Raw genomic sequence first — 15385 nt, 5'->3', positions numbered from 1 at the left:
TTGCCCATTTAAAAAAGTTGAATTGCAGGAGTTCTTTACACATTTCAGATATGACGTCTTCATCGGATTAATGTTTTGCAGATATTTTCTCTTAGCCTGTTGTTTGTCAGCTCATTTTCTTAATGGTGTCTTTTGAGGAGCAATGTTTTATTTTTTTTTAATTTTTTTTAACATTTCTTATTGATTTATAATCATTTTACAATGTTGTGTCAAATTCCAGTGTTCAGCACAATTTTTCAGTCATACATGGACATATACACACTCATTGTGAGGAGCAATGTTTTAAATTTTGATGAAATCCAAATTAATATTTTTCTTTTGGTGTCGAATCTAGAAATCTTCGCCTTACCCAAAGTCACAAAAAATTTCTTTTATGTCTTGTAAGAGTTTCATAAGTTTAGGTCTTATGGTTGATGATCCATTTTGACTTAATTTTCGTATGTATTTTGAAGTAAAGTTTTACATTCATTGTGATTTCGCACATCAATATCCAGCTGGCTTAGTACATTTGTTGAAAGGACTATTCTTTCTCTGTTAAGTTACCTTGACGCTTTTGTCAGAAATCAATTGACCATATATGTGGATTTATTTCTGGACTCTGTTCTGCTCCATTGAGATTAATACAGATATTTGTCCTTAAAATGACATCACATTGTCTTGTACTATAGTTTTATAGTGAGTTGAAAATCAGATAATGTAAGTCTTTCAACTGTCTTCTTTACCAAGATTGTTTTGGCTCTTCTATGCCCTTTGCATTTCCATGTACATTTTAGACTCATTAATTTCTAAAAAAGAAAAAAAAAACACTAGGATTTTGGTATGGATTGCATTGAGTTGATCAATTTGGGGAGAACTGACATCGTAACAATATTGAGTCTTCTAGACCATGAATGTGGTATGTCTCCCCATTTATTTAGTTCTTTCATTTTTCTCAGCAGTGTTTTATATTTTTTAGTGGACTGGTTTTGAATTTCTTTTTTAAAATTTATCTCTAAATATCTTAATCTTTTGTTACAAATGAAGTTTTAAAGATTTCATTTCAGATTGTCACTAGTGTATGGAAATGCAATTTTTTGTATATTGATCTGGTGACCTTAGCTCCCTTACCAGTTCTGGTGGGGGTTTTGGTTGATTATTTGGGATTTTCTGCTCAACATGATCATGTATAGTCCTTGAAAATGGTGTCTGTGGAACTACACATTACTTTATTCAAGTGGTGTTGCTCAGCTTAAAATATTTTTGGAACTTTTTATTCAGAATTTGTTAGACAATTTACCAAGCAAGTAAGAAAACCCATTTTTATTACTGGTGGATATCGCACTAATTTTTTTCTTCTTCCCTTTTATCTTAACAAACTTAGATCTGTACTTAGGAGAATATGTTATTTTTTAAGTGTCTGTTAGACATTAAAGGGTAAAAGTTGACAGGCAGTTGGATATATGCACCTGAAGTCCAAGGAAAAGGCTGTGTGTAGAGGTGTCTATGTGGATTGTCACAGCATAGTTAAAGCTGTAGGACTGAACATGATCACCTAAGTGGCAATCCTCTGAAGAAAACTTGAGAAGATCTGATAAAGGTTTCAGGGCTGCCCTGAGCCAGGAATCTAGGGGCGCCCGGTGGGGAGCAGGTTAAGGATACTACTGATTGGCTATCGGTTCATTTATGAGCCACCTACCTACATGAAATGCTCTTAAGTTAATTTTTAATTCCTTGTTACCATTTTAAAGAGTGTATGCATCTTTCACAGGAAATTGAGTCATCATAAGATCATGAATGCCTATATACACAGTTTTTCCTTTTGAATCATTTGAAGTTAATTACTTAGCATTTATTTTTTTCTCTCTTGAGTAATGTGATTTTTAAATCATTAAACGTTCTAGTCATCATTTTAGATTAATTTAATACTCGGTATACTCTGATTCTCTTAACTACATTATAAATATTATTGACTTTATGAGTCACACCAAATACTTTCTTTTCTTTCATTTCTAGGCAAATACTGTGGTCTGGGGTTGCAAATGAACCATTCAATTGAATCAAAAAGCAATGAAATTACAGTGCTGTTCATGAGTGGAATTCATGCTTCTGGACGAGGATTTTTGGCCTCATACTCAGTTATAGATAAACAAGGTAATTTTCACTTTATGTCACAAATCCAACATTTTACGATTTCTAAAAACAAAATGCAGTGTTATATTTGAGTACCTCTTATCTGAGATTGGAATAGAGTAGAAAGATTGAACAGTTAATAACACATACATAAATTTGACAAATAAAATTAGATCACTTTCAGAGTCTTAAAAAATTAATGTATTAACTTTTATGTAAAATCCTTTTATATACTTAACCTTTCCTTAGTAAAAGAAATACTGATTTTTCTAGTTTTATAAGATTGGAACACAAATGATAATAACTTAAAAATCTGTCGATTATTGAAAAGTGTCATTTCAATTTAAAGCTTTCTTATCCAGTTTACCCCTTCATAGTACCGTGCTACCATATTACCGTTCTTCTCAAAGAAGAGCCTCTCATGCCACCAGGAGCACCCTGGGGAGTGCTGTCTGAGACACCACAAAATAAACATGAGATATTTTCTAGATTGTTAATATTTAGAGTCTGAAGGGGGAAATTAAAAACAAGGCTACTATGTGGAACAGGATGCAAAATTTACTCAAATCTCTAAGCTACAATGCAGGACTTGAATGAAGGCTCTCTCAAGTTTTGGCTGCTGTGGCATTGATCCATTCCCCTCTGCTGTTAGTTGTCCTGTGGTAAGAAAGTTTTTTAAAATGTTACTAATACGAAGATGTAGTGAAACAGTCATTTAAAGTAGACAATAGATGATAATTTTGACATTCAATAATGATTTAACTAAGTTGACCATTTAAAATTAAAAATTAGCTCCTATTTAATGTTGTATAAATGAGAAAATTGTTAAGCCCTTCTAGGTGTGAGAATGTTGGGCAGTGCGAATGATTATGGGCAGTGCAAGCTGTTTCTCAGCTGTGGTGAGATAAACACTATGTCTCATTATAAGTTTCACTAACAGTGTGAAAGAGGAGAGCTGTGCCGGGTGAAGAAAGATCTGCTTTCTCTTAATTTTGAAGCTATGGAAAAAATTGTGAAGGCTAAGAAAATCCCTCAGACAGCGTGAAAAAGAAAACTCACTGGGATAGAATAAGGCAGAGAAAAGAACTGGAAATATTATGCTAAGTGAACAGTTAAGATTTTTGACAACTGGTAAAGCTGAGGCAGTATGGTGTTGTGGAAGGGGCACTAAGTAGCTTTGGAATCCCAGCCCGCCCCTCTGCCGTGTACCAGCCAGATGACCTCTGACCTGTCACTCCTCCTGTGAGCTGCATCTGTAGATAGGTCAGTTGTGAGGACTAAGTCTAATCATTCATGCATAGTGTCTGTAGGCACCTGTTATAGTGGACAGAAAACAAATAATTCGTTTCCCGCTTTCACCACTTCACACCCCCGCCTCATTTTCCGAGTCCCACCCCCAATCAAAAGAGTAAGGTGGAAAACACTGAGTGAGATGATAGATTTCTTTCCTTTCTTTTTACTTTCTGAAAGTCTTGGTTGATGGTTGAGAGGATAGAAAATAATTAATTTGCTGCTTATTCTCTTTAAGTTTCTTGGTCTCAGTATCAGGTTAAATTATTTATTTTGCAGTTTCATATTTTCCCTTTACTCTCTTTTGTTATTTATTGAGTCAAAGTTTTCTGGAAAAAATATATCCTCTTTAAAAAAAACTTTCTTACATGGATATTTAAATTATACAAGTTTTGATCTACAGAAACCTAAACGTGCATTAAAGTTTCTTAAGAATTGACAATCATTTCTGATAACAGAATCAGTTATTGTAGACTTACATACATCTATGCCAAATTTCAAATGGCTGGGTCACGATTTTAGATGAATCTTAGCTTCCAAAGATTCTTTGAAATATTCACCATAATCAGGAACTTCTTTACGGTAACACTTTCCAAGGTCATAATCACCCTGGGAAATCCTCATTGCACAGCTCCCTCCTGAGTTTTTACTTAATGTTTTTGTATGTTCTTGTCCCATCCATCAAGCATTTGTTTTATTTGAAGTGAATTGGCTAGGCTAAATTCAAGAGAATACTGGTTAAATTTCATGTTACTTCTTCTTGGGTGGCCTTGCAGACAGTTTCTTGTAATGACTCATTCATTTGAAGGCTGGTTGGCTTTGGTTGAGAGTCTCAGCTTGTTTCCATCCAGGAACTTAGCTGCCACACTGAATTCCATGAATATTTTCAAGGAACATCACTACATGTCCCCAGCTAAACAACCTAGTTGAAGGTTTAGAGTATTTGGGAATGAAAAGGTTGTGGAAAATCTTACTTCAGTAGCTTCTTCATTTAAACTGTGAAACTGTCACAGAGACTTGTTAATATTATAGTGTGATGTGTTGTTGTTGATAGTGTCATGATTTTGTGTAAGATAGACTAATTTTCATTACTTTGTACAAGAGCCCATTGCAAAATTACATTCCCTTCAATATTGGCCTTATTTCCTGCAGTATGCCAGGCACTGGGAAGACAGCAGTAAATGAGACACAACCTCCCCTTCATAGGACTCACAGTCCAGGGTTGGAAAAAGGCACGGTTGTTGCAGTTAGGATAAGTATGATGAAGGAAACGTGCCAACAGGAGGAGGCCAGAGAGGTGCGGGGAGTAGTGGCTTTGCATGAGTGCAAAGCTTTCCTGAAGTCATTTCTGAGCCTAGAACCAAAGGATTAATTGGAGGTTCCAGGCAGACAAAGGAGGAATATTCTAGGGAAGAGAACAGCAGGTGCAAAGGGCTTACTATGTGAAGGAGCTTTGCGGGAGCCAGAAAAAAAGCCAGCAGTTCTGGGGTGGAGTGAACGTGTGGTGAGTACGTCACATTTTTCGGGGCCTTGTAGAAACTATAAGGGCACTTATCCCGCAAAGAATGCATGGCACAGGGCACTATATTCCATATCTTGTAGTAACCTATAATGAAAAAGAATATGAAAAGGAATATATATATGTATACATATGACTGAACAATTACGTTCTACACCAGAAATTGACACATTGACTATACTTCAGTTAAAAAAAAAGTGCATGGAAGCTGTTAGAGCACATTAGTGATAGGACTGGATTTATATTTTAGTTTCTGTTTTGCTTTTTTTATGATTCCCTGCTCTGTGAAGATTGGGCCAAAAAGAGGGAAGAGTAATTGTAGGGAGGCCAGTTAAGAGGCTGCAGAGGGGACACCAGGTCAGAGGTGATTGAATTAAAAAGTCTTATTATAAGTGTGACTCTAGAATTAGGCCAAATTCTAATTTAATTCTTTTTAAAGTCTTTTGAACCAGATATGTCTTCTACAAGGAGACATTTCAAAGGATTAGGATTCATCCTACCTGAGTTGGAGTTGTGGTGAGAGGCTTTGGACACAGAGGAGCCCCTGGGCTGAAGCGCTTAGCTGCCTCTGTGCCGCGGCTGTGTCAGGGCTCTGTACCCGGTGTCCTCTCCACTTTGGGGTCTGGTTTTTATGACTTCTGCGGCTTTATTCCTCTCTGTTATTTTTAGTGACCTTTGAGCCGTAGTTTCCAGTCTTTTCCTTTACCAGTTATCACTTTTAATTTTCACCTGTAAACCTCATTTTTAAGAGATGTTATCTACCAGTGAGAGAAAAATTTCCTGTTTCCATTGGGTAGCAAGGAAAGACAGATGTAAGTATTAATCAGCACTTCAGTAATTATTAGAGGATTGGTAATTCTACTCTGAGTTAGTATAATTCCATCAGATTCCAACTATACTTTCTGAAATTGAAATTTTCATTTGAAAATTGAAGATGGATGTGGATCCTAGAGATACCCTGAACATCATATTAGCAACTACTGGTTAGAAGTTCTGTGGAGAGAAACTCCTTAGTTACTGCTGGTCTCACTGAGAGAGGTAGAACCCACCACTCAGAGGTCCAGACTCAGTAACTCAGATCTTTTAATCCAGTACACTAAATGACACTGACATTTTCATTCTAAAATGTAAATATAAAAACAGCATTTAGCACTGGACTTGAAAAATAAATTTTATAGGTGAGTGACCTAAATTCCTGGTTTTGAACCTGTTCAGCATTACCCAGTTTCTAAGAAAAGCTCAACATTTCTAGGATGACTCTGGGCAATGATTTTTTAAGTAATTTTAGTCACAGAACGATGAGCTCGGAAGACATATCTGCATTTGCATTGAAAGCTTCAGGTCCTTTAAGGCAGTCTCTATTTGTTATGTGCCATAAAGCGGGTTTATGTGTTGTGTGTGTACACGTATGCACATACATGCACAACTGAAAACTGGTAGTCTGATACTCCTTTTGTAGAACATGAAATCATCCCTCAAAAAGTAATGTTAAACCTCGTTACTTTAGATTTCACCACTCCAGGACTGTGTCGTATTCAGTGTAAAGTTTGCCTTTATTTTTGTAGGAAAAAATAGGAGATTGTTTAAAATTTCATGTGAGATAAAATGATCCTGTATAGATGTATTAGCATCCTCCCTAAGTGGAATTCATAAACACTTGTTTATCATTACCTGCTGAACCCTTCAAATCTGATGACAGTGTGCTGAAGACTTGTGAACAGCTGAGCCTGGCACATATTCCCATTTGACAGTTATTATTGCTATATGTTAGATTATTTTTAGAATTAGCACCAATAGCACAATTTGCTGATTGCTACATTCTTTAACCACATATTTTTCAAATATTTTCCATTTCTTCTGTCTTACATCAGATTGTATTAACTTGTAAATGAAACATAGGGCGGAATAGAGAACTCCTTTCTAATAGAGTCCAGATTTCTGTAACTGGTTGTGTTTTTCTGCTTGGGATGTTTCTGGTTTTGAAAATAGAGCATGAATTCCTTAGATGGTTTGCTACCTTAATTGTACAATAATTTTATAGAATCCTTTCTGTTTTGAGTACTACACTTAGCTATATTTCTAATTTTAGTTTTTCTGTTGTCCCTAATTTTTGTTGTATCTGGCAACTGTTTTAAAACTTTTAAACTATTAAGTAAGATTTTATTAATGAAGTCTCTGTTTATGTGCATATCTTTAGATTTGTCCTTATTTATACACAAATGAATATTTATAGTGATGAGTATACATGCAGAAAAATATCTGTATTGTGGTGTCAATTAGTAGAATAAAGGTGCTGATGAATAGTGTTACCAATTTTGCAGAGAGCATTTGTAAACAATTAATTTGTTAATCTGGTGTAACCCAAACAGGCAGTTCACCTTATGAGAGAGTTTATTTCAAGGTGACGGATAAGCTGACAAGCACCTTAATATTTTAGTGTTTATTACGTGTTTTTCATTTTGTTTTTAGTGGGTTAGAAATGCTATGAAGGGATTACGAATGTGTTTGTGCTGTGTGGTGCTCTCCTGGGGACGACTCACTGCTACTCTTACTAGGTTATTATTAGTGTCCTCGGCACTAGGTTGCAAAAGGTTTTAGTGTGTCTTACAATCTTTAATATGTTTTAGTATCTTTTATATTTTAATATAAATGTCTTATTTTACTATATCTTATAATGACTTGTAATGTCTTGCATTCATTTCTTAGTATGTAGGCATTTAGGTGTGGAGAGGGTTTGATTTATTATCCATGTGTAGCTTATAGCTTATCCGACTGCCTCGTTCATTGCTAGGCCGCTGAGCATGCCTACATCATCCATTTAAAAAAAAGAAAAAAACATTGACTATTGTCATTTGAGAAAATTTTTCCTTTTGTGGACTCAGCTTCCACAGATGGCATTGTAATATTTCTAAGAGAAACACAAGATTTAATGTCTGCTCTCAGTATGTAAAAGGAGATTAAATGTAAAATGCCATTTAAAGTATCTGCCAATTAGTAACTGTTAATGGACTCCGAGTCACAATAAATTATGTTTCATTATATATATAAATTTTCTTTCACCAAATTGCAGATGGTACAAAAATTAATGCCAGGTTCCTGTCATGGAAACAAGGAGTTAGGCCCGAGGTCACACAGTAATATTGACAAGAGAACTTAGCAACAAGATGCGCCTTGTCTGTCCCGCATTTTCTAGCAGTTGAACAGAGGCGCTGCTGTAGGTGTGTATGACTGCGATGCAAGGTTGCTGGCGGAGTATGAATTGGGAAAGCATGACTTCATGTCCCTTCAGGCTCTGGGAAATGTAAAGAATTTTAGAGCAAATCAAGGAGAAGAATTTGTAGGTATATATTGTCTTGCTCATATATTTTCTTCTTTCTATGATTTAGTTACAGTACCTCTATGTGTTCTTGAGGTAGAATAAACACAGTTGCTCAAGATTCCCTTTCTTCAGAAGTAAATGGCTTCAACTGGACAAATATTGTACCCTGCAGCTCATAGAGCTGGTGTTATACTGTTGTAAGTGATGGGTTCTAATAGTGCTAAGGAGTGTTTTTTCCATTTATTCAAGAACACGAAACAGTGTTAATTGGGGGAAGATCTAAATCTCTTTCACAATCTTGCAATCTCACAAATAGCCAGTACTGTCAATCAAAAATATTTCCAAGATAGTAGCCAGTATGCCGATTCTTTTGATTAATTTGTGAACTTATAAAATATTTATCTTATTTTCATGGTATTATGTGTGGGTTAATGTTAGATCATGTTCAAATAAATATTTTGTGGAAGAATTATGACGTTCCTTAGCCTGTGCAGTTATTATGTATGGGAAAATTTTTAACTGTATTTGAAAAGAAACCTATGTATAGGATATCAACTACGGCTGATGATAGTAGTGCTCAGTTTGGGGCTGTCTTAGAAAACCTGCTGTTGTTTTCATTAAGAAGACCCTGAAGTTATTCCTCCTGTTGTTGATGATTGGCTCTCCTTTGGTTTTATCTTTTCTCACGCTCCTCCTTACAATCACACCATCTTGCCTTCAGAACCCCACCGAGGCCTGCCTCCTCTTTGAAGCCTTCTAAGGTTAAAGAAGGCAGATGTCAGAGAAGCTCTTTCCGTAGGGATTACGATCACACTCACGTTGGGTTAGACTCTACCGCAAAGACTAGCATAGATGTCTACTAGCACTGTAGACATCACCTCTGCTTTGGGCTGAGCAAGGAAGAGGACAGAGTGCCAGCCGGTTGGCCGGCTTCAGCAGAACCCCAGGGGGCATTCTGCTCACAACTGCTGCCTCTCTCTGTTGTCCACAGCACCTGAATGAAGTACACCATGTATCTAGTGTTTTGTGTAGTCATATGTGTGATGTAAATATTGTTTTGTGTGTATTAAATATTTGATTAAAATTACAAAAAAAAATCCCATGCAGAAGCTCTTAGCTGAGAAGTGGTAAATCACATACTGCTCTTCACTGTAAACATAGCACTTCTGGTATTGTAGGATGTGCTAAAGTCTGCAGCATGATAATGGAGCTGACAATGAGTGCTGTATCAGTATTTATTATAATCATTGCCCTAAGCACTTTACATTATAAAACTGTACTTTCAGTTTGCTCAGGTCAGAAGCCTTGGAGTTATCTTTGACTCTTCTCTCTGTCTCAAACTTCACATCCATCAGGCACACCTCTGAATATGTGTTCATATATCAGAGTCTGCATCTCATCGCCTCCAGTGCCACCACTCTAGGTCACGTTACCAACAACCCTGATGTCAGTTCTGCCCAGTGATCAGTGTGATCCTATTAAATGGAAGGTCCCACCTCACGCTGCCCACTGTCCTTACCTCCAAGACACGATAGCATGTCTTCTCATTACTCGTTTGACTTCATCTCTTGTTTTCCCCTTGTTCTGACCTCAGACATGCCCTTCTGAGTCCCTCTGCCTCTTCTCAGTTATCCACATACCTGATACCTCACTCCCTCACCTGTTTTAGAGTTGTATTCAAATGCAGTCTTCTCAGTAAGGCCCCCCTGGCCACTTTCTTTAAAATTGCAACCCCTTAAGTTTTTTCCTTACTGCCCTCCTTTCATTATTTTTCTAGGTATTTATCACCTCCCAGCTCACTATATATTTTTCTTCCTCACATTATCTGTTTTCTCTTACCCCTTGCAGGAGGTACTCTTCACATATGCAGGGATTTTTGTCTGATTGGCACCTAGAAGAATGCCTAATCATAATACATGCTTATTAAATGTTTTTTGAATGAACAAACTGCCAATCCTGGGTCTTTTACTAATAAGCTTCATTGCATCCATTCATGCAGTCTTGCTGTATATTATATGAAAGGAAATTGTTACTACTTTCGTGATAGCTTCTTTTTCTTTCTTTTTTCAAGTTTTTAATATTAGTTTTATGGAGATAATTTACATACCATACAATTCATCTACTTAAAATATACAATTCATTGATTTTTCAGTATGTTCAGAGTTGTGTAGTTATCACCACAGTCAATTTTAGAACATTTGCATCACCCCAGATAAACCCTATATTCAGTAAAAATCACTCCCCAGTCCCTAGCCCTTAACCCTCTCCAGTCCTTGGTTACCACTGATCTACTTTTTTCTCTATAGATTTGCCTCTTCTGGACATTTCACCTAGATGAAATCATACATAGTGAGGCATTGTATGACTGGCTTCTTTCACGTGACACATTTTCAGAGTTCATCCATGTTGTTGTGTGTTTGAGTACATCATTCCTTTTTAAGGCCACATAATATTTCATTTTCAGGGTATACCACTTTTTCCCCCCATTTTGTTTACCCGTCCATCAGTTGATGAACATTTGTGTACAAGTGTTGTATGGACACATGTCTTCCATTTTCTTGGGTGTATATCTAGTAGTGGAATTGCTGGGTCATATAGTACCTCTGAGTTCACCCTTTTAAGGTGCTGCCAGACGATTTTCCAAAGCAGTTGCACCATTTCACAATCCCTCTAGCAATGTATGCGGGTTCGGTTTCTCTACATCCTTGCCAACAGTTATCTGTTTTTTGATTCTAGCCATCCTAGTGGGTGTAAGTGGTATCTCATTGTGATTTTTATTTTTATTTTCCTGACGGTTAATGATTGCTGAGTGTCTTTTCATGTGCTTATTGGCCATTTGTGTATCTTCATTGGAGAAATGTCTGTTTAGATCCTTTGCTCATTTTTAAATTAGGTTATTTGTCTTTTTAAGGTCGAGTTGTAATAATTCTTTATGTATTCTGGATACTAGGTCCTTATCAGATACATGGTTTGCAAGTATTTTGTCATTCTTTGGGTTGTATTTCTCTTTCATGAGAGGATTCTTTAAAGCACAAAAGTTTTCAATTTTGATGAAATCACTTTATTATAATTTTATGTGGTTACTTCTGATTTTGGTGCTATATCTAAGAAACCATTGCTTAATCCATGGTCAAGATTTGCAACTATATTTTCTTCTAAGTGTTTTATAGTTTTAGAATTGCATTTAGATACACTTTGAGTTCATTTTTGTATGATCGGAGGTAGGGGTTTCAGTTTCATTCTTTTGCATGTGGATACCCAGTTGTCCCAGCAGCATTTGTTAAAAAGACTGTTCTTACCCCACTGAATTGTCTTGGCACCCTTGTTGAAATCAGTTGACTGTAAATTTGAGGATTTATTTCTAGACTCTCGGTTCTGTTCCATTCATGATGGTAGCTTCTTACACTTCTTACACTCTGAGAAATCTTTGAGTTGGGTGGTTTCCTCTGAGCTGTCTTCATCTTGCCTCAGCTGTATTCTTATTAGCTGGAAGCCTTGTAGTGATAGTGAATTTCTGGAAAGCTGTTTACTTGGGAGAAGCTTTCAAGAAAGACACATTCTAAAGCTTCTTAGTTCCCTGCCTAGTTGATGTTTTCTTTGCCTTGGTGGAGTTGTAAAGGTGAAAGTCTGTAATCGTGGCGTTCTGTTTCTGTCTTTGTATTCTTGATCTTCTTGCAGCTGTCCATTTTGAATTTGTATTTTCCTCCAAGGGAGTTCTTTTGAGCCCGCATGGAATTTGAGAGCAAGACCATGTGAGTTGCATACATTTGCGCATAATCTGGAGTGTCAGCACTGCGTGGATCTTATTATAATAAAGCCATGTTCTGATCAAGATCCGTAGTTGACTAGCATTCTGGCATGTGGCCTGAAGGCAATCGGGCCAGCTGGCAGGCTTCTGGTGGCTTGAATGCCGTGTTGGACCACACAGGTACCTTTTCATCCCAGGCTATTAATCTTAGAAGTTTAGTTTCTAATCTTAGAAGTTGGAAACTCTTTTGGTAGAGCAGGAAAGTGGAAAATCAATTCTTATTGATGCTCTGTAAAGATTGCCAGAAATAACTCTAGAGTGTAAGGCAATTCAGTTTGTCTACTTTTCCCAATCAGTCAACCAGGTGGCAGTGAACCCCTATCCAGGCATGTATCCTCTTAAACTCCTAAAATACAGATTTAATGTAATCATCACTCAAGTGCCTGTGGTATATAGATCCTAATTCACGTAATCACTCCCAAAATACCACTTTCCTATTGGTTTAACAGTTACTATTCTCTAGTTCTTTCAAGGCATATTTTAGTTGGATACTTTTTAGTTGTCTTTAGAATTGTAAAATAAAGTATTCAGTCATCCTTGCTTGGTATTAATTTAACACACATTTGTACGCCATCAGTGTGCTCGGAGAGAGCACATGTGAGGTGTTGTCTCCAGCAGCGTGTTGGGTACCTTAGCATCGTGCTGGACTCAGCGTTTCTGTGTGGAATCACTCATCTTTATGATTGCCTTATGACCTTCCAGGTTTTCCCCTACAGGATGGTCCATGGTCGGACTTAGACAAACATGCTAACAATCCATAACTTTTATTCATCCATTTCACTCATCCCCTTCTCCTGTTACGCTGTGATTGCTGCTGGTGATGCAGCGGTGAGACCAACAGCTGTGGGCGCTGCCCGGAGCCTAGGCATCATCAAATGATGTTGCTTATAACTGTATAGTTACAACAGATCATTCTTACATGACACATGTTACTCTGAGAACATACAATAGTCATCCATATGTTAAAAAAAAAAACCAAAAAACCGTAAGTACCTACTGTGTACTCACAGTTTGACTTGGCAGAGATCAGGAACAGCTTCTGAAAGCCAGTGACAGTTAAGATGAGATTTAGAGAGGAGTGAGCTAGGGGACTGGGTAGAGGGGACACTTTCCCGGCCAAGAGAGCACAGGAGCAAACAGAAGACTAGTGTGGCAAGAAGCCAAGACAGGGACAAAAACGAGACTGAGGCCTTTGTCTTCTATCCTAAGAGCAGAAGGAAACCTTTGAAATGCTTGAACCGGAAGCTGCCTTTTAGTCAGCCTGTGAACTAGGTCTTAATTAGACAAGATTAGCTCTTACTCAGATTTGTTGATTTTGAGATAGAAAATGTTGAAACTTTAAAATTCTGTCTTATGTGGAGTGTGCTTTAGAATTACCTGGTGGACTTGTTAAAGCAGATTTTGGTCCCTACTCCTGGAGATTCTGTAGGTCTGGATGATGTTCAAGAATTTGAATTTTTAGGAACTTCCCAGAAGGTGCTGCTGCTGCTGGTCCTGTCCGTGGACCAGATTTAGAGGAGCAGTGATTTAGAGCCACAGCGTTAACTTACCTCTTTTGTTACTGTTCTCCTCATGTGTAATCAGCAAAGGAACCTTTTTACTCATACAATAACTAAGAATTTTTGTTTGTTTCAGGACCTATATCTTACAGAAACTAAGGCTATAAATTATAGTTCTCTGTGTACCATCCATGTGTGTGATGTATGACTCTGTGAGGTGACGTGGTAATATTCAGTATAGGGTAGACATAGGCCCAGAGATCAAGATACTTAAAATCAGAAAGAAGTTGTGATTAACAAAAATTTGTAAAAAGTTAAAGTATTTGACAGCTGTAAAGGTTTCAAAATTGAGAACAAAATGATTTGTGATTTGGAAACGGTTGGTGTTTCAGCAAGAATAAACCTATTATTATTGAATTAGTTTTTTATTTCTGTTTTTCTAGATCTAATTACTTGTTTAGACACTGCATCCAGTTTTTTGGAACCTGAGTTCAGGTATGACCATATTTGTGACTTTTCCCCCTTAAATGTTACTTTTCATCTGCTTCATCCTCATCTTATGCACTTAAGATTAATGTACGTGGTGTGACACATAATCATTGTTCTTAGACATCAATAAATCAGAGCTTATTAAAAACCATTGAGTAGCCATGTTTAAACTTTGCTTCACTTGTAGCATTTGAATCTTCTCCACAATGGAAAAACAGTTTGAAAGTACTCTAAAAGTAGTAGAACTAGACACTCTTCAAAGTCTGGCACAACTCCTAATAATGGTAGAAGAGCTATTTATCTTTTCTCAAAAAAAGTAAGAGGATGATTGAGGCTGTTACAAAATTCTTCAGTGTTCTTACTGGGTGGCATTTTTACTACCCTTTCCCTGCTTTATGCCCTTGTCTTGCCTGGACTAGGATTAATTTGTAATTGATTTCCCATTTCTAACTTTCGCTGGCTTTTTTCTGCCATTCACATTCTGCCGGGTTATTTTCTAAAATCCATATCTGATCACCCCCTTGCTGTATTATGACAAAATGTCATCCATGTCCCTTAGTCTGGTTCCAGGGTCCTTAACAAGTAGTTTTTGGGCCATTTTTCTAGTCTTATGTACTCATTTTGAAATGTCTCTGGATTATTTATACTGCTCTGCTCTCAGAACTTTCGTCCAGAATCACTTTATTCTTCTCTGCTTAGCAAATTGATTCTTGTCTTCTAAGACCCATCTCACTCACCTCTCTCAGCTTGCTACGACACCCCCAGAGAACCTTCCTTCTGTCTTCAGGAATGGTTCTGTCCATGTGGGATGGGGGTGCTCTTCAGTACTCTTGGGGGATCTGGTCAGCAGAGGTGACCCTGGCATCAGTGTATGTCACACGGCCCTGCCAGAGGGCCAGCTGTCTTGGACCCTTCACTCTCCAGTAACTGTCACCACCCAAACGCAAGCTGCCATCCTCTTTCTCTGGGCTGCTGCACTCTCTAGCTAACGTCTCATCTTCCACTCACAGTCCATAAGGTCTCTTCTTTCCAGGAGCCAGAATTACCTTTTTAAAAAAATGAATCAGATTATGTGTATACACTGTCAAAATCCTTTATCGACTTCCTGTTTTTCCTTCAAAATACATTCCAAGACTCCTCACCATCGCTCCCACAGCTTCTGCATGATCTGGTCTCTGTCCCCCATTGCAGGTTCTCTCAGACTAGCCTTACCTTTCTCACTGCCCTCTGCCTGCACTGGTGGCCCTCATGGCCAGACATACACAGGTCATCCTGTCTCCCGGGCATGCCGTTCCTCCCGATGGGCGTGCATCTCCCTCCACTTGCTCCAGTGACGGTCGGTGGGTCTCTGC

At 37.6% G+C, this 15385-nt stretch overlaps 1 protein-coding gene across 2 annotated transcripts in view; it reads left to right on the top strand.

The window, feature by feature from the left end:
• The window catches only part of DCBLD2 (discoidin, CUB and LCCL domain containing 2), an 80618-nt gene that overhangs the window by 42009 nt on the left and 23224 nt on the right, over positions 1-15385 (top strand). For both annotated transcript variants that reach the window (XM_032489856.1, XM_006181082.3), the window contains exons 3-4: positions 1993-2130; positions 13988-14039. In XM_032489856.1, coding sequence (XP_032345747.1) covers positions 1993-2130; positions 13988-14039 — 190 coding nt within the window. The remainder of the gene's footprint in view (positions 1-1992; positions 2131-13987; positions 14040-15385) is intronic.

This window comes from Camelus ferus, chromosome 1, assembly GCF_009834535.1.
Source record: "Camelus ferus isolate YT-003-E chromosome 1, BCGSAC_Cfer_1.0, whole genome shotgun sequence".
NCBI classification, from domain to species: domain Eukaryota; kingdom Metazoa; phylum Chordata; class Mammalia; order Artiodactyla; family Camelidae; genus Camelus; species Camelus ferus.
The sequence above is the reverse complement of the archived record's forward strand: the minus strand, read 5'-3'. Positions and strand labels throughout refer to the sequence as shown.